Raw genomic sequence first — 18695 nt, forward strand, 5'->3', positions numbered from 1 at the left:
GGGGAGAGTTTCAAGGCTCCCCACCACAATAGGCTCTGGCGGTGTTTTGACACCCCCCCCCCTTTTTGCAGCCCCCCCTCACATCCAGACACCTGGGTCCCTCAAGGCCACTCAGGGGCGGATCCATCTTAAAGGCACTTTAATGAGTATGGCCAAGCCCCGCCCCCAACAAGCCCTGCCCCCAAATAAGCCCCACCCCTACTGCTAGAGGTAAGGGGGAGGTCTCTGGGGACAGTTTCTAGGGGCTCCTTGGACCTGAAGGGACTTTCAGGGCTGGTCCCCAGGGGTGGTTTCAAGGGTACCCCCCAGATTAAGGGCTGTTTCAAGGGTGCCCTCAGTGTTGGGGGTGGTTTCAAGGATCCCTGTCATTCCCCCCCCCCACCGCCACGGGCTGGGAGTAGTTTCAAGGGTGTCCCCCCCCAGATTGAGGGCGGTTTCCAGGGTCCCCCCCAGCACTGGGGGTGGTTTCGAGGCCGTCCCCGGGGCCAGCAGGCTTTTGGTGGGGCTCCTTGGGGGCAGTTTCGAGGCCCCCCCATGAGGCGGGGGCGGTTTCGAGGAGCTCCCCGAGGGTCCAGGACGGGGACCCGCTGTCTTCGCTGCCCTCGCTGTCCTCGCTCTCCTCGTCCTCCTCCCGCAGCATGCGGCGCACCGTGCGGGACAGCGTCAGCGGGTCGCACCTGGGGGCACCCAGGGAGGATTGGGGGTGACCCCCCCAGAGCCCCCCACTATCCCAGAATCCCCCCAGGCCCATACAGCCCCCCAGAGCCCCCCACTATCCCAGAATCCCCCATACAGACCCCAGAGGCCCCCACTATCCCATAATCCCCCATACAGCCCCCCCCGAGACCCCCACTATCCCAGAATCCCCCCAGGCCCATACAGCCCCCCAGAGCCCCCCACTATCCCATAATCCCCCATACAGACCCCAGAGCCCCCCACTATCCCGTAATCCCCCATACAGACCCCAGAGCCCCCCACTATCCCATAATCCCCCATACAGCCCCCCCAGAGACCCCCACTATCCCAGAATCCCCCCAGCCCCATACAGCCCCCCAGAGCCCCCCACTATCCCAGAATCCCCCATACAGCCCCCCCAGAGACCCCCACTATCCCAGAATCCCCCATACAGCCCCCCCAGAGACCCCCACTATCCCAGAATCCCCCCAGCCCCATACAGCCCCCCAGAGCCCCCCACTATCCCATAATCCCCCATACAGACCCCAGAGCCCCCCACTATCCCAGAATCCCCCATACACCCCCCCCAGAGACCCCCACTATCCCAGAATCCCCCCAGCCCCATACAGCCCCCCAGAGCCCCCCACTATCCCATAATCCCCCACACAGCCCCCATACAGCCCCCCACTATCCCAGAATCCCCCTGGCCCCATACACCCCCCCCAAGCCCCCCACTATCCCATAATCCCTCTGGCCCCATACAGCCCCTCCCAGACCCCTAGGAGCCTATGGGGGCTATAGGGTACTATTACAGGCTGGGCAGGGCTATAGGGTGCTGTAGGGGACTATGGGGGCTATAGGGTGCTGTAGGGACACATAGGGAGCTATAGGGGCCCATGGAGGGGTACGGGGAAGCTATAAGCAAGCTATAGGGATCTATAGGGGGCTACAGGGACACATAGGGAGCTATAGGGGCCCATGGAGGGGTACGGGGAAGCTATAAGCAAGCTATAGGGATCTATAGGGGGCTACAGGGACACATAGGGAGCTATAGGGGCCCATGGGGGGGTTTAGGGGAAGCTGTAAGTAAGCTATAGGAAGCTATAAGGTGCTATGGGGACATGCAGGGAGCTATAGGGGTCCACAGGAGGGCTGGGGAGGGGGTATAAGGAGGCTATAGGGATCTATAGGGTACTGTAGGGACCCATAGGGAGCTATAGGGGCCCATGGGGGGCTATAGGGGAAGCTGTAAGTAAACTATAGGAAGCTATAAGGTGCTGTAGGGACACGTAGGGAGCTATAGGAGCCCATGGGGGGGCTATAGGGGAAGCTGTAAGCAAGCTATGGGAAGCTATAGGGTGCCATAGGGGCCCACGGGGTGGCTGGGGATGGGCTACAAGGAGGCTATAGGGATCTATAGAGTACTATAGGGACCCATAGGGAGCTATAGGGGCCCATGGGGGGCTATAGGGGAAGCTGTAAGCCATCGGGTGCCATAGGGACACATAGGGAGCTATAGGGGCCCATGGAGGGGTATGGGAAAGCTATAAGCAAGCTATAGGGATCTATAGGGTGCTACAGGGACACATAGGGAGCTATAGGGACCCATGGAGAGGTATAGGGGAAGCTGTAAGCAAGCTATAGGAAGCTATAAGGTGCTATAGGGACATGCAGGGAGCTATGGGGGCCCACAGGAGGGCTGGGGAGGGGCTGTAAGGAGGCCATAGGGGTCTATAGGGTGCTATAGGGACCCATAGGGAGCTATAGGAAGCTCTAAGGTGCTATAGGGACATGTAGGGAGCTATAGGGGCCCACAGGAGGGCTGGGGAGGGGCTGTAAGGAGGCCATAGGGGTCTATAGGGTGCTATAGGAAGCTCTAAGGTGCTATAGGGACATGTAGGGAGCTATAGGGGCCCACAGGAGGGCTGGGGAGGGGCTGTAAGGAGGCCATAGGGACCCATAGGGAGCTATAGGAAGCTCTAAGGTGCTATAGGGACATGTAGGGAGCTATAGGGGCCCACAGGAGGGCTGGGGAGGGGCTGTAAGGAGGCCATAGGGGTCTATAGGGTGCTATAGGAAGCTCTAAGGTGCTATAGGGACATGTAGGGAGCTATAGGGGCCCACAGGAGGGCTGGGGAGGGGCTGTAAGGAGGCCATAGGGACCCATAGGGAGCTATAGGAAGCTCTAAGGTGCTATAGGGACATGTAGGGAGCTATAGGGGCCCACAGGAGGGCTGGGGAGGGGCTGTAAGGAGGCCATAGGGGTCTATAGGGTGCTATAGGAAGCTCTAAGGTGCTATAGGGACATGTAGGGAGCTATAGGGGCCCACAGGAGGGCTGGGGAGGGGCTGTAAGGAGGCCATAGGGACCCATAGGGAGCTATAGGAAGCTCTAAGGTGCTATAGGGACATGTAGGGAGCTATAGGGGCCCACAGGAGGGCTGGGGAGGGGCTGTAAGGAGGCCATAGGGGTCTATAGGGTGCTATAGGAAGCTCTAAGGTGCTATAGGGACATGTAGGGAGCTATAGGGGCCCACAGGAGGGCTGGGGAGGGGCTGTAAGGGGGCCATAGGGGTCTATAGGGTGCCATAGGGACCCATAGGGAGCTATAGGGGCCCATGGGGGCTACAAGGAGCCCACGGGGTGGTCCAGGGACCCCGGGGTCCCGCGGCGGGTGTCGGCGCCGGCGCCCACCTGAGGCGAGCCCGCAGGGCGGCCACGTGGCGCGCGGTGGCCGCGGCCCCGTCGCCGACGTCCTCCAGCGCCCGGCGCAGGCGGTGGCCCTGGGCCTGGTCACGGGCCGTGCCGGCGGCCACCGCGGCCACCCGCTCCCCCAGCGCCCGCCCCGACGCCTCGCTGGCCTGCGCCTGCGGGGACAGGGGACACGGGGCGTGGGGACGCGGGGGGACGCGGGGGGCGCGGGGACGCGTGGCGGGGGGACGTGGGGACGTGGGGACACGAGGACATGGGGACGTGTGGTGGGGGGACATGGGGACATGGGGACACGGGGCGTGGGGACGGGGGGACACGGGGGGACGCAGGGGGCACGGGGACGTGGGGACGCGGGGACACGTGGTGGGGGGACACGGGGATGTGGGGACACAGAGACATGGGGCATGGGGACATGGGGACATGAGGACATGGGGACACGTGGTGTGGAGACGTGAGGACATGGGGACACGTGGTGTGGGGACACGGGGCCATGGGGACACAGAGGCATGGGGACACAAGGACATGGGGACATGAGGACATGGGGACATGGGGACTTGGGGGGACACAGGGACGTGGGGACATGAGGACTTGGGGACATGGGGCATGGGGACATGAGGACTTGGGGACACAGAGACATGGGGTGTGGGGACATGAGGACGTGGGGAGATGGGGACACAAGGACATGGGGACATGTGGTGTGGGGACATGGGGACATGGGGACACAAGGACATGGGGACACGTGGAGATGGGGACATGAGGACATCGGACACGTGGTGGGGGGACATGGGGACGTGGGGACAAAGGGCGTGGGGACATGGAGACTTGGGGGACACAGGGACGTGGGGACACGAGGACATGGGGACATGAGGACTTGGGGACACAGAGACATGGGGACATGTGATGTGGGGACACGGGGACATGGGGACACAGAGACATGGGGCATGGAGACATGGGACATGAGGATATGGGGAGATGGGGACATGAGAACATGGGGACACGTGGTGTGGGGACATGGGGACGTGGGGCCAAAGGGCGTGGGGACACGGGGACTTGGGGACACAGGGAGGTGGGGACATGAGGACATGGGGACATGTGGTGGGGGGACATGGGGACATGGGGACTTGGGGACACAGAGACGTGGGGTGTGGGGACATGGGGACACGAGGACATGGGGACATGGGGACACGAGGACACGAGGACATGGGGAGATGGGGACATGAGGATATGGCGACACGTGTTGTGGGGACACAGGGACGTGGGGACAAAGGGCGTGGGGACACGAGGCCATGGGGACACAGGGCATGGGGACACGGGGACTTGGGGACACAGAGGTGTGGGGCGTGTGGACATGGGACACGAGGACATGGGGACACAGAGACATGGGGTGTGGGGACATGGGACATGAGGACGTGGGGAGATGGGGACACAAGGACATGGGGACACCTGTTGTGGGGACATGGGGACATGGGGACACGTGGTGTAGAGATGTGAGGGCATGGGGACACATGGTGTGGGGACAAGAGGCCATGGGGACAGAGAGACGTGGGGACATGGGGACTTGGGGACACGGGGACTTGGGGACACGGAGCTTTGGGGCCATGGGGACACAGAGGCATGGGGACATGGGTCATGGGGACATGAGGACATGGGGACACGTGGTGTGGGGACATGGGGCATGGGGACACGGGGGCTTGGGGTGTGGGGACACAGGGACACAAGGACATGGGGACCTGGGGACACATGGTGCGGGGAGATGGGGACATGGGGCATGAAGACATGGGGACATGAGGACATGGGGATACGGGGACGTGGGGCATAGGGACACATGGGACATGGGGACCCAGGGATGTGGGGTCAACGGGACGTGGGGACATGGGGACACAGGGTGAGGGGACATGGCGCATGGGGGACATGGGGTGTGGGGACATGGGGACACAGGGCATGGGGACATGGGGTGCGGGGACACGGGAACGTGGGTCGTAGGGATATGGGGACACGAGGGGTGGGGTGACATAGGAACACATGGGGGGACACGGAGACTATGGGGTCACTGGGTGACACGTGGGGACGTTGGGCGACCCGTCTCCCCACCGCCCTGCCCCACACCTGGCTAGGGAACCCATGGGTGCCCACACATGTGATGTCACCGCCCCCCCCGCCCTGTGATGTCACCCGTGGGTGACGTCACCCCACCTGCAGGCGGTAGCGCTCCCCCCGCAGCCGCTCCTCTTCCACCTCCGCCAGCAGCACCCGCAGGCGTCTCCCCGCTGCCCGCGCCGCCCGGGTCAGCGCTGCCCGTGCCCTGCACCCATGGGTGCCCCATGTCACGCCACGTCACCCGTGGGGTGACCCACGTCACCCGCCGCCCAGCCCGGTGCCACACTGGGACCACCCTGGGACCACCCTGGATCACCCTGGGCCACTCTGGGCCACCCTGATGCCATTCTGGGACCATCTCGGACCACCCTGGGTCACCCTGGACCACCCTGGGACCACCCAAGACCACCCTGGGTCACCCTGGGTCACCCTGGACCACCCTGGGACCACCCAAGACCACCCTGGGTCACCCTGGGACCACCCAAGACCATCCTGCGTCACCCTGGACCACCGTGGGACCACCCAAGACCACCCTGGGCTACCCTGGGTCACCCTGGGACCACCCAAGACCATCCTGCGTCACCCTGGACCACCGTGGGACCACCCAAGACCACCCTGGGCTACCCTGGGTCACCCTGGGACCACCCAAGACCACCCTGAGTCACCCTGGGACCACCCTGGACCACTCTGGGTCACTCTGTACCACCCTGGGTCAACCTGAGCTGTGCTGGGACTACGCTGGGACTATGCTGGGACCACCCTGGGCCACCCTGGGACCACCCTGGGTCACCCTGGACCACCCTGGGACCACCCCGGACCACCCTGGGCCTACCCTGGGTCACTCTGGACCACCCTGGGTCAACCTGAGCCGTGCTGGGACTACACTGGGACTACCCTGGGACCACCCTGGGACCACCCTGGGGTCACCCTGGGACCACCCTGGACCACCCTGGGACCACCCTGGGTCACTCTGGACCACCCTGGGTCAACCTGAGCCGTGCTGGGACTACACTGGGACTACCCTGGGACCACCCTGGGACCACCCTGGGGTCACCCTGGGACCACCCTGGACCACCCTGGGACCACCCTGGGTCACTCTGGACCACCCTGGGTCAACCTGAGCCGTGCTGGGACTACACTGGGACTACCCTGGGACCACCCTGGGACCACCCTGGGGTCACCCTGGGACCACCCTGGACCACCCTGGGACCACCCTGGGTCACTCTGGACCACCCTGGGTCAACCTGAGCCGTGCTGGGACTACACTGGGACTACCCTGGGACCACCCTGGGGTCACCCTGGGACCACCCTGGACCACCCTGGGACCACCCTGGGTCACCCTGGACCACCCTGGGACCACCCCAGACCACCCAAGACCACCCTGGGTCACCCTGGACCACCCTGGGACCACCCAAGACCACCCTGGGTCACCCTGGGCCACCCTGATGCCATCCTGGGACCATCTCGGACCACCCTGGGGTCACCATGGGCCACCCTGGGACCACCCAAGACAACCCTGAGTCACCCTGGACCACCCTGGGACCACCCTGGGTCACTCTGGACCACCCTGGGTCAACCTGAGCCGTGCTGGGACTACACTGGGACGACCCTGGGACCACCCAAGACCACCCTGGGTCACCCTGGACCACCCTGGGACCACCCAAGAGCACCCTGGATCCCCCAGCTCACCCGGCCTCGCGGTGCAGGAGCTCCTGGAGGTGGAGGCAGCGGGCGCGCAGGGCGGCCTCGGCGGGTCCCGGGGGCACCCCGGGGTGCTGCAGCCGCCACCGCAGCACCCGCTGCTCCTGCTCCAACCGGGCCCGAGCCCCCGCCGCTTCCCGCGCCTGCGCCCCCGCCGCCGCCAGCGCCCGCCGCAGTTCCTCCGCCTGCACCCGACGGTGGCACCCGTGGGGGGTCAGCAGCGCCCACACAGCACCCGCATGGCGCCCACAAGTGCACCCACAGCACCCACACCAGCACCCACAGCACCCCCCCAGCACCCGTGGGACCCACAAGTGCACCCGCAGCACCCGCAACTGCACCCACAGCACCCACAGCTGCACCCACAGCACCAACGTCAGCACCCACAGCACCTACACAGCACCCGTGGGACCCACAAGTGCACCCACAGCACCCGCAACTGCACCCACAGCACCCACAGCTGCACCCACAGCACCCACACCAGCACCCACAGCACCCACACAGCATCCACAGCACCCGCAAGTGCACCCACAGTACCCACAGCTGCACCCACACCTGCCCCCACAGCACCCACAAGTGCCCTCCCAGCACCCACAGCACCCACACAGCACCCATAAGTGCCCCCCCAGCACCCACACCTGCCCCACAGCACCCACAAGTACCCCCCAGCACCCACACCTGCCCCCACAGAACCCACAAGTGCCCTCCCAGCACCCACAGTACCCGCAACTGCACCCACAGCACCCACGGCACCCACAACTGCATCCACAGCACCCACAAGTACCCCCCCCAGCACCCACACCTGCCCCCACAGCACCCACAAGTGCCCTCCCAGCACCCACAGCACCCACACAGCACCCACAAGTGCCCCCCCAGCACCCACACCTGCCCCCACAGAACCCACAAGTGCCCTCCCAGCACCCACAGTACCCGCAACTGCACCCACAACACCCACGGCACCCATAAGTGCCCCCCCAGCACCCACACCTGCCCCACAGCACCCACAAGTACCCCCCAGCACCCACACCTGCCCCCACAGAACCCACAAGTGCCCTCCCAGCACCCACAGTACCCGCAACTGCACCCACAGCACCCACGGCACCCACAACTGCATCCACAGCACCCACAAGTACCCGCCCCAGCACCCACACCTGCCCCCACAGCACCCACAAGTGCCCTCCCAGCACCCACACAGCACCTGCAGCACCCACAAGTGCACCCATGGCACCCACAGCGCGCACACAGCACCCACGGCACCCACAAGTGCACCCACAGCATCCGCAACTGCACCCACAGCACCCACAGCTGCACCCACACCAGCACCCACAGCACCCACACCTGCCCCCACAGCACCCACAGCACCCACAAGTGCCCTCCCATCACCCACAGTACCCGCAACTGCACCCACAGCACCCACAGCAACCACAAGTGCCCCCCCAGCACCCACACCTGCCCCCACAGCACCCTCAAGTGCACCCACAGCACCCACACCAGCACCCCCAGCACCCCCCCAGCACCCACCAGTGCTCACCCAGCACCCCCGGCACCCACACCAGCACCCCCAGCACCCCCACAGCACCCACCAGTGCCCCCACAGCAGCACCCACAGGTGCTCCCCGTGCCCCCATAGGTACCCCACGTCCCCCACCCGTCCCGCCGTACGTCCCCCATAGGTGCCCCCGTGCCCTCCCCACACGTTCACCTACACACCCCTCCATACGTCCCCCCCTCGCCCCCCCCCATATCCCCCATAGGCACCCTCACATCACCCACATGCCCATAGGTGCCCCCATACATCCCCCCTTAGATCTCCCATAGGTGCCCTTCTCTCCCTCACACCCCCCCCACATCCCCCCACACATCCCCCACAGGTGCTCCCTATAGGTGCCCACCCCCCCATAGGTGTCCCCCCGCCATGTCACCCATAGGTGCCCCCGACCTGGCCTTGTCGCTGGTGCAGGCGTTGCTGCAGCGCCCGGTTGTGCTCCCGCAGTTCCGCCAGCGCCGTCTGCAGCCCCCCGGGGTCTCGGCCCCCCCTGCACCCATAGCCGCTATAGGGGCTGCAGGGGGGAGCTGGGGGGAGGGGGGCTATGGGGGGGGGGATGTGCCGGAGGGGCTATAGGGGCTGTGTTGTGGGGACTATAGGGGGGACACTCTGGGGGGCTATAGGGGACAGGTTGGGGGGGGTATAGGGGATGTACCGTGGGGTCTATAGGGGACATGCTATGGGGTCTATAGGGGACATGCTGTGGGGGCTATAGGGGATGGACCATGGGGTCTATAGGGGACATGCTGTGGGGGCTACAGGGGATGTACCGTGGGGTCTACAGGGGACAGGCCATGGGGGCTATAGGGGATGTACTGTGGGGTCTACAGGGGACAGGCCATGGGGGCTATAGGGGATGTACTGTGGGGTCTATAGGGGACAGGCCATGGGGTCTATAGGGGACATGCTGTGGGGGCTATAAGGGATGTACCATGGGGTCTATAGGGGACAGGCCGTGGGGGCTATATGGGATGGACCGTGGGGTCTATAGGGGACAGGCCATGGGGTCTATAGGGGACATGCTGTGGGGGCTATATGGGATGGACCGTGGGGTCTATAGGGGACAGGCTGTGGGGTCTATAAGGGATGTACCGTGGGGTCTACAGGGGACACACCACGGCGGCTATAGGTTCTGTGCTGTGAGGGGTAGGGGGGACACACCCTGGGGGCTATAGGGGATGTGCCAATGGGGCTATAGGGGACACACCAGGGGGGCTATAGGGGATGCACTATGAGGGTGCCCTACAGAGGACATATATAGGTCTGTGGGCGTGGCCAGGGAGTGGGCGTGGCCAGGGAGGGGCGGGCACTCACGTGGGGCTGGGTGGGTGGGGCACGTGGGCAGCCATGTCATCGCGCTCCTGCTCCGCCCGCCGCCGGGCATGCTGGGCCGCCGCCACTGCCTGGGGGTGGGGTCGGGATGGACACGCCCCCCTCACGGGAAGCCCCGCCCACCTCATCCCAGCACCCCTCGACCCACTGCCATAGCCCCACCCCCTTTTTCCCTAGCCCCGCCCCATGTCCATTAGCTCCACCCCCGGCTCTTAGCCCCACCCCTAGTCTCACATAGCCCCGCCCCCGAGGTAACATAGCCGCACCCCAGCGTCCCTTGGCCCTGCCCTCACCCCGCCCACTCCCTTAGCCCCGCCCACCTGCCGCAGCTGCTCCAGCTCCGCCTCCCTGGCACGACGCTGTGACTCCGCCTCCTGTGCCCGGAGCTCCGCCCGTGCCCGGGCGGCATGTGCCGCCTCCAGCTCTGCCCACAGCAGATGCCCTGCCTCCTGGGGGAGGGGCTCTGTCAGGGTGACGCCCCTAGGAGCAGAAAGGCCACACCCACCCAGCAGGCCACGCCCCCAGCCCAGGCACCAACCCCTCTCACAGATCCCACCCCCACACAGGCTGAAGCCACGCCCACCCCTGGATGCCCCACCCACTGTCCTAAGCCTCCACCTTCTTCCTAGGCCATGCCCCCTCTAACCACACCCCTAACTCCACCTCAGCCATGCCCTCTGCCCTGACACTGACCCTACAAGAGGCCCCGCCCCCTGTCAGGCTCCACCCCCGCCCTGGCCCCGCCCACCTGCTGCTGGCGCAGGCGCTCACAGGCCCGGTCTCGTGCCCGACAGGCTCCGCCCACCCGGGCCTGGGCTCCACCCACCGCTATCTCCAGCGCCCGCAGGGCCCCGCCTGCTGCCAGGCTCCGCCCCCGCTCCGCCACCAGGCTCCGCCCCAGCGCCACCACCTGCTGGGGGCAGGGACAGGCTGTGAGTGACAGCTCCATGCCCCGCCTCCAGGTGACAGATAGTCCCAGGTCCCACCCCAAGGATGACGGACAGCCCCATGTCCCGCCCACCAAGGTGATGGGCAACTCCATGTCCCACCCACAAGGGTGATGGACAGCCCCATGTCCCGCCCACCAGAGTGATGGACAGCCCCATGTCCCACCCACCAGAGTGACGGACAGCCCCATGTCCCGCCCACCAGGGTGATGGACAGCCCCATGTCCCACCCACCAGGGTGACGGACAGCCCCATGTCCCACCCACCAAAGTGATGGACAGCGCCAGGTCCCACCCACCTAGGTGATGGACAGCCCCATGTCCCACCCACCAGGGTGATGGGCAACCACATGTCCCGCCCACCAGGGTGATGGACAGCCCCGTGTCCTGCCCACCAGAGTGATGGACAGCCCCATGTCCCACCCACCAGAGTGACGGACAGCCCCATGTCCCACCCACAAGGGTGATGGACAGCCCCATGTCCCGCCCACCAGAGTGATGGACAGCCCCATGTCCCACCCACCAGAGTGACGGACAGCCCCATGTCCCACCCACCAGGGTGATGGACAGCCCCATGTCCCGCCCACCAGAGTGATGGACAGCCCCATGTCCCACCCACCAGAGTGACGGACAGCCCCATGTCCCGCCCACCAGGGTGATGGACAGCCCCATGTCCCGCCCGCCAGAGTGACGGACAGCCCCATGTCCCACCCACCAAAGTGATGGACAGCCCCATGTCCCACCCACCAGGGTGATGGGCAGCCACATGTCCCACCCACCACGGTGATGGACAGCCCCATGCCCCGCCCCCCACCAGGCCCGCCCCAGTTCCATAGCGAGGGGCGGGGGCTAGGCTGTGATTGACAGGTTCTGGCCACACCCCTCCCAGCAAAGCCCCGCCCACCTGGCTGCTGAGGTCCCGGAGCTCCTCCTCCAGGTCCCTGCGGTACTGTGCCGGGGGGGGGCGACAAAAAGGGGGGGGTTGTGGCAGCGCAGGGCACCCAGGGGTCCGGGGATTTGGGGGGGGACACACCCAGTTCCACCCCCCCCCCCCAGTCCCCTGGGACCCCGAGTCCAGGGGGGACCCAGACATGCAGGCCCCACGCCTTAGGGTCCCATGGGTGGGGGGGACGGGACATCTGGGTCCCCTCATTGGGGGTGGGGGGTGGGGGAAGACGCCTGGGTCCCTTCCCACGGGGAGGGGGAGGGGAACGGGCGCCTGGGTTCTCTTCCCCCGCCCCGTGCCCTAATTCCAGTCCAGGGTCTGGCCTGGGGCCAGTGGGACCAGTGGGGCCAGGGGAGGGGGCACCCGGACGCCTGGGTCCCCCAGCCAAGTTGGGGGGGGGGGACAGCTGGGAGCCTGGATGCCTGGGTGCTCTGGGTGGGGGGGGTCCCCCAAATGCCTGCATCCCCCCCTCTCCCCCAGACCCCTGGGTCCCCCCCCCATTGGGATTGAAGCTTCCCCAGATGCCTGGGTGCCCCCCCCGGATACCTGGGTGTCCCCCCCGGATACCTGGGTGCTCTGGGTGGGGGGGTCCCCCAAATGCCTGCATCCCCCCCTCTCCCCCAGACCCCTGGGTCCCCCCCCCATTGGGATTGAAGCTTCCCCAGATGCCTGGGTGCCCCCCCCCGGATACCTGGGTGCCCCCCTGGATGCCTGGGTGCTCTGGGTGGGGGGGTCCCCCAAATGCCTGCATCCCCCCCTCTCCCCCAGACCCCTGGGTCCCCCCCCCATTGGGATTGAAGCTTCCCCAGATGCCTGGGTGCCCCCCCCCGGATACCTGGGTGCCCCCCTGGATGCCTGGGTGCTCTGGGTGGGGGGGTCCCCCAAATGCCTGCATCCCCCCCTCTCCCCCAGACCCCTGGGTCCCCCCCCCATTGGGATTGAAGCTTCCCCAGATGCCTGGGTGCCCCCCCCCGGATACCTGGGTGCCCCCCTGGATGCCTGGGTGCTCTGGGTGGGGGGGTCCCCCAAATGCCTGCATCCCCCCCTCTCCCCCAGACCCCTGGGTCCCCCCCCATTGGGATTGAAGCTTCCCCAGATGCCTGGGTGCCCCCCCCCGGATACCTGGGTGCCCCCCTGGATGCCTGGGTGCTCTGGGTGGGGGGGTCCCCCAAATGCCTGCATCCCCCCCTCTCCCCCAGACCCCTGGGTCCCCCCCCCATTGGGATTGAAGCTTCCCCAGATGCCTGGGTGCCCCCCCCCGGATACCTGGGTGCCCCCCTGGATGCCTGGGTGCTCTGGGTGGGGGGGTCCCCCAAATGCCTGCATCCCCCCCTCTCCCCCAGACCCCTGGGTCCCCCCCCATTGGGATTGAAGCTTCCCCAGATGCCTGGGTGCCCCCCTCGGACACCTGGGTGCCCCCCCTGGACACCTGGGTGCCCCCCACCCAGGACGCCTGGGTCCCACTCACCTGCGCCAGCCTGGTGGGGCCACATCGTCCCCTGTCGCCCTCGTCTACCATGGCACAAACTGGGGCGGAGGGGGGGGGTCCTGGAACAACAGAGACCCTACAATAACACACCCACCCCACCCCCCCAAGCAGCAGCAGCACCGGACGCCTGGGTCCCCCCCCGACAGCTCTGGATGGACTCGGACGCCTGGGTCCCTTTTTTGGGGAGGGGAGGGGGGGAGTGGGGGTCCCTAGATACCTGGGTCCCCTCACCTGCTGCGAATCCATCCCCCCGCCGCGATGCCGAGCCCGGAACCGTGGGACCAAGGCGTCCGGTGGCCGGGAACTCCCTGTGCCACCCACGCCGCGGGCACGGGAGGACTCGGGCATCCAGGCACCTCCTTCCCCCGGGCCCTACCCACGGGGCCCAGAACCCGCCCACCCCCCAGGGCACCCAGATGGGCACCCAAATTTCCGGGGACATCAGTTCGGCTCCACCAGTTCCAACCTTTGGGCATCACCACCCGCCCTTGCCGGAGGGGAACCGGGCGGCCGGGCGCCTCCCTAGGGGACGCGAGCGGCTGGGCACCCCCCGAAGAAGGTGTTGGGATATTCCCTGAAATGCCACGGTGATGTCATACCATCGTAGGTGATGTCACGGCGCCAGCTGTGATGCCATATAGAGGGAAAGGCCAGGCAGGGAGGGGCCAGGGGGACGGGTGAGGCTGTGGGAGCAGCTGTGATGTCACGGTGCTGGGTACGGCGTCGCAGGGAGCGGAGGGCACAGCAGTGATGTCACTGCTGGGTTTCTACGACTGACCGACGCCGCCACGTCATACAAATGGCCATCCCTGAGGTAATCTGTACAGAGTGATGTCAGCGTGGGTCAAAATGGAGAAATACGGGGTGACGCGGGTCAACGCAGGTCAACACAGGTTAGGACCAATCAACATGGGTCAACACAGGTCTACATGGATCACTGGATTAAGAAAGCAACACGGATCAACATGCGTCCACACAGATTGGCATGGGTCAACACTGACCAACGTGGGTCAAAATGGGTCAACACAGGTCAACATGGGTGAACACAGGTCAACACTGGATCAACATGGGTCAAGACAGGTTGACATGGGTTGACATAGATTGACATGGGTCAACATGGATCAACACAGGTCTACCTGGGTCAAAATGGAGCAACAGAGAGTGACATGGGTCAACATAGATCAACATAGATCAACATGGGTCACCGGATTAAGAAAGCAACATGGATCAACATGGGGCAACACAGATTGCCATGGGTCAACACTGATCAACACGGGTCAAAATGGGTCAACGCAGGTCAGCATGGGTGAACACAGGTCAACACTGGATCAACATGAGTCAACATAGGTTGACACGGGTCGACATAGATTGACACGGGTCAACATGGATCAACACAGGTCTACCTGGGTCAAAATGGAGCACCACAGAGTGACACGGGTCAACATGGATCAGCAACATGGGTCAACAGGGGTCAACACGGATCAATGTGGTTCAATACAGGTCAACACACATGGGTCAACAAGGTTCAAGACTGCATCAACATGGGCCAACACAGATTGACAGGCATCAACATGGAGTGACAGAGGTCAACATGGATCAGCGCAGGCCTATATGGGTCAACACAGGGCAACACGGGTCAAAATGGAGCAACACAAAGTGACATGGGTCAGCGTAGATCAACACGGATCAATGTGGGTCAACACATGGGTCGTCAAACATGGGTCAACACAGACTGACATGGGCCAACATGAATCAACATTGGCCAACGCGGGTCACCATGGGTCACCACGGGTCACCAAACATGGGTCAACACGGACAGACACGGGTCAACATGGATCCTCATCAGCCAACATCACCCCATCACATGAAACAGCCACTGGATTGCGGCGGGCGGGGCTCTGACACAGCTGTGATGTCACTACAGGGCAACGAGTGATGTCAGAGACAGAAAGGAGTCAACATGAGAAGTCACGCCACGCCAGGGCCAGGAAGTGACGTCACCAGTGGGCAAGAAGTGACATCCCTCATAGACCAGGAGGACTATGCCTGACCTGGACCAATCTCTGATGTCACCAAGGGCCTAGGAAATGACATCACCAACTCACCAGGATGTGTGACAGGCCCAGCCCAAGCGGTGAGGTCATCACTAGATGAGGAAGTGATGTCACTGCCGGACGCAGGCCGTGAAGTGACCATCGGGGCAGGCCAGGAGGGGCCACCACCACATTCCCAACAGGCTGTGACGTCACCAGCAGACCAACCGCCCCTATAGGGGTGCTATAGGGGCCATAGGGGCTGGACCAGTTTGGCCCTATGGGGTCTATAGGGGATCCCTGAGCCCATCGAGATCCCTATAGGGGTCTATAGAGGATGCTAGCACTATAGGGATCCCCGGGGGGGGAGGGCTGTCTATAGGGGATCCTGGCCCTGTAAGGATTCCTATAGGGATCCCCAGATCATCCCTACGCAACCTATAGGGAGCCCAGACCTTATGGGGACCCCTGTGGAGATCTCCAGGGAATCACGGCCCTCTGGTGATCCCTATGGGCATGTATAGGTCCTCCGGATCCTGTGGGGGTCCCCAGGGGGGTCTATAGGGGATCGAGGACCTATGGGAATCCCTGTGGGGATCTATGGGGGATCCGGGCCCTATGGGGGTCTATATGGATCAACATAGGCATCTATAAGTGATCGAGGCTCTACAGAGGGTCCAGGCCCTCTGGGGATCCCTATGGGGATCTACAGGGCATCTGGGCCCTATAGAGATCCCTGTGGGGATCTATAAGTCATCCAGGATCTGTAGGGCTCTAGAGGGAATCACGGCCATATAGGGGTCTATAGGGGGGATCCAGGCCCTATGGGGGATAGTTTGGGGGGCGGGGGGTGTCTATAAGGCATGAAGGCCCCTATATAGGTCTACAGGAGGACAAGGCTCTACAGGGATCCCTATGGGACTCTATAGGGGATCCCAGACCTATAGGGAACCCCATAGGGATCTATAAGGCACCTAGGATCTATAGGGGTCTTAGGGGATCCCAGCCCCTGTGGAGACCCCTCTGGGGGGTCTATAGAGGACTGTGACCCTACGGAAGTCTTGCTGGTGGTCTATAGAGGATCATGGCCCTATGGGAGTCTATAGGGCACTGCAGCCTTAACGAGTACCTATGGGAGTCTATGGGGGATCCCAGCCCTACTGAGAGCTACGGAGCTCTATAGGGGATCGCCGTCCTATGGGGGTCCCTATGGGGGTCTACAGGGCTTCAGAACCTATGGGGGTTCCTATGAGGGTCTATAGGGGTCTGCAGCCATATGGCGGTCCCTATGGGGGTCTAAAGGGGACTGAAGCCCAACAGGGGTCCTGATGCAGGTCTATAGGGGACCGCAGCCCAATGGTGGTCCTGATGGGCATCTATAGGGATCCCAGCCCTACAGGAGTCCCTATGGGTCCCTAAAGGCATTCATACACTGTGGGGGTCCCTATGGAGGTCCACAGGGGATCGCAATCCTATGGGCATCTATAGGCATTTTTACACTACAGGGGGTCCCTATGGAGGTCCACAGGGGATTGCAATCCTACAGGGGTCCCTATGGGCATCTATAGGCATTTGTAGACTACGGGGTTCCTTATGGGGGTCTATAGGGGATCTCAACCCTACAAGGGTCCCTATGGGGTCTATAGGGGATCCCAACCCTATGGGGGTCCCTACAGGGTCTATAGGGGATCCCAACCCTACAGGGGTCCCTATGGGGTCTATAGGGGATCCCAACCCTACAGGGGTCCCTATAGGCATTTGTATACTACAGGGGTCCCTATGGGGTGTGTAGGGGAACCCAAACCTACAGGGGTCCCTATGGGGTCTATAGGGGAACCTAATCCTATGGGGGTCCCTATGAGGTCTATAGGGGATCCCAACCCTACAGGCGGTCCATATGGGGGTCTATAGGGGATCCCAATCCTATGGGGGTCCCTATGGGCATCTATAGGCATTGGTACACTATGGGGGTCCCTGTGGGGGTCAATATGGGATCCCAAACCTACAGGGGTCCCTACGGGGTCTATAGGGGATCCCGGCCCCAGGGGGGTCCCTATGGGGTCTATAGGGGATCCTAATCCTATGGGGGTCCCTAAGGGCATCTATAGGCATTTTTACACTACGGGGGTCCTTATGGGGGTCTATAGGGGATCCCAACCGTACAGGGGGTCCCTATAGGCATTGGTACACTACAGGGGTCTCTATGGGGTCTACACGGGATCCCAATCCTACAGGGGTCCCTACGGGGTCTATAGGGGAACCCAAACCTATGGGGGTCCCTATGGGGTCTATGGGGGATCCCAACCCTACAGGGGTGCCTATAGCCATTGGTACACTACAGGGGTCTCTATGGGGTCTATAGGGGATCCCAACCCTACAGGGGTCCCTAGGGGGTCTACAGGGGATCCCAACCCTATGGGGGGTCTCTATAAGCATTTGTACACTACAGGGGTCCCTATGGGGGTCTATAGGGGATCCCAATCCTATGGGGGTCCCTATGGGGGTCTATAGGGGATCCCAACCCTATGGGGGTCTCTATGGGGTCTATAGGGGATCCCAATCCTACAGGGGTCCCTATGGGGTCTATGGGGGATCCCAACCCTACAGGGGTGCCTATAGCCATTGGTACACTATGGGGATCTCTATGGGGTCTATATGGGATCCCAACCCTACAGGGGTCCCTATGGGGTCTACAGGGGATCCCAACCCTATGGGGATCTCTATGGGGTCTATAGGGGATCCCAACCCTACAGGGGTCCCTATGGGGTCTACAGGGGATCCCAACCCTATGGGGGGTCTCTACAAGCATTTGTACACTACAGGGGTCCCTATGGGGTCTATAGGGGATCCCAATCCTATGCGGGTCCCTACGGGGGTCTATAGGGGATCCCAATCCTATGGGGGTCCCTATGAGGTCTATAGGGGATCCCAATCCTACAGGGGTCCCTATGGGGTCTATGGGGGATCCCAACCCTACAGGGGTGCCTATAGCCATTGGTACACTATGGGGATCTCTATGGGGTCTATATGGGATCCCAACCCTACAGGGGTCCCTATGGGGTCTACAGGGGATCCCAACCCTATGGGGATCTCTATGGGGTCTATAGGGGATCCCAACCCTACAGGGGTCCCTATGGGGTCTACAGGGGATCCCAACCCTATGGGGGGTCTCTACAAGCATTTGTACACTACAGGGGTCCCTATGGGGGTCTATAGGGG

At 63.6% G+C, this 18695-nt stretch overlaps 1 protein-coding gene across 2 annotated transcripts; it reads right to left on the minus strand.

The window, feature by feature from the left end:
* Positions 1–195: 195 nt before the first annotated feature.
* On the minus strand, positions 196–13496 carry MYH14 (myosin heavy chain 14). Of its 2 annotated transcripts, none has more exons than XM_069774816.1 (10): positions 13422–13496; positions 11913–11962; positions 10811–10972; positions 10383–10508; positions 10045–10133; positions 9124–9220; positions 7173–7369; positions 5580–5688; positions 3369–3541; positions 196–677 (listed from the first exon to the last, which is right to left on the minus strand). In XM_069774816.1, the coding sequence occupies exons 1-10, from the start codon at positions 13471–13473 to the stop codon at positions 404–406; spliced, it is 1329 nt and encodes a 442-aa protein (XP_069630917.1). In that variant the 5' UTR covers positions 13474–13496; the 3' UTR covers positions 196–403. The 2 variants fall into 2 exon arrangements, with proteins under 2 accessions (XP_069630917.1, XP_069630916.1); XM_069774815.1 differs by having other exon boundaries at positions 10383–10511; positions 13422–13495.
* Positions 13497–18695: the final 5199 nt, after the last annotated feature.

Source organism: Haliaeetus albicilla, chromosome 32, assembly GCF_947461875.1.
Source record: "Haliaeetus albicilla chromosome 32, bHalAlb1.1, whole genome shotgun sequence".
NCBI classification, from domain to species: Eukaryota; Metazoa; Chordata; class Aves; order Accipitriformes; family Accipitridae; genus Haliaeetus; species Haliaeetus albicilla.

Excerpts from the sequence above, each read along its gene's own strand:
- MYH14 (XM_069774815.1), bottom strand. The coding sequence starts at position 13,473 with ATGGTAGACGAGGGCGACAGGGGACGATGTGGCCCCACCAGGCTGGCG. Across the intron at positions 10,973-11,912 it reads TCCGGGACCTCAGCAGCCAG|GTGGTGGCGCTGGGGCGGAG; the intron begins GTGGGCGGGGCT and ends TGCCCCCAGCAG. Across the intron at positions 5,689-7,172 it reads CTCCTGCACCGCGAGGCCGG|GGCACGGGCAGCGCTGACCC; the intron begins GTGAGCTGGGGG and ends CCATGGGTGCAG.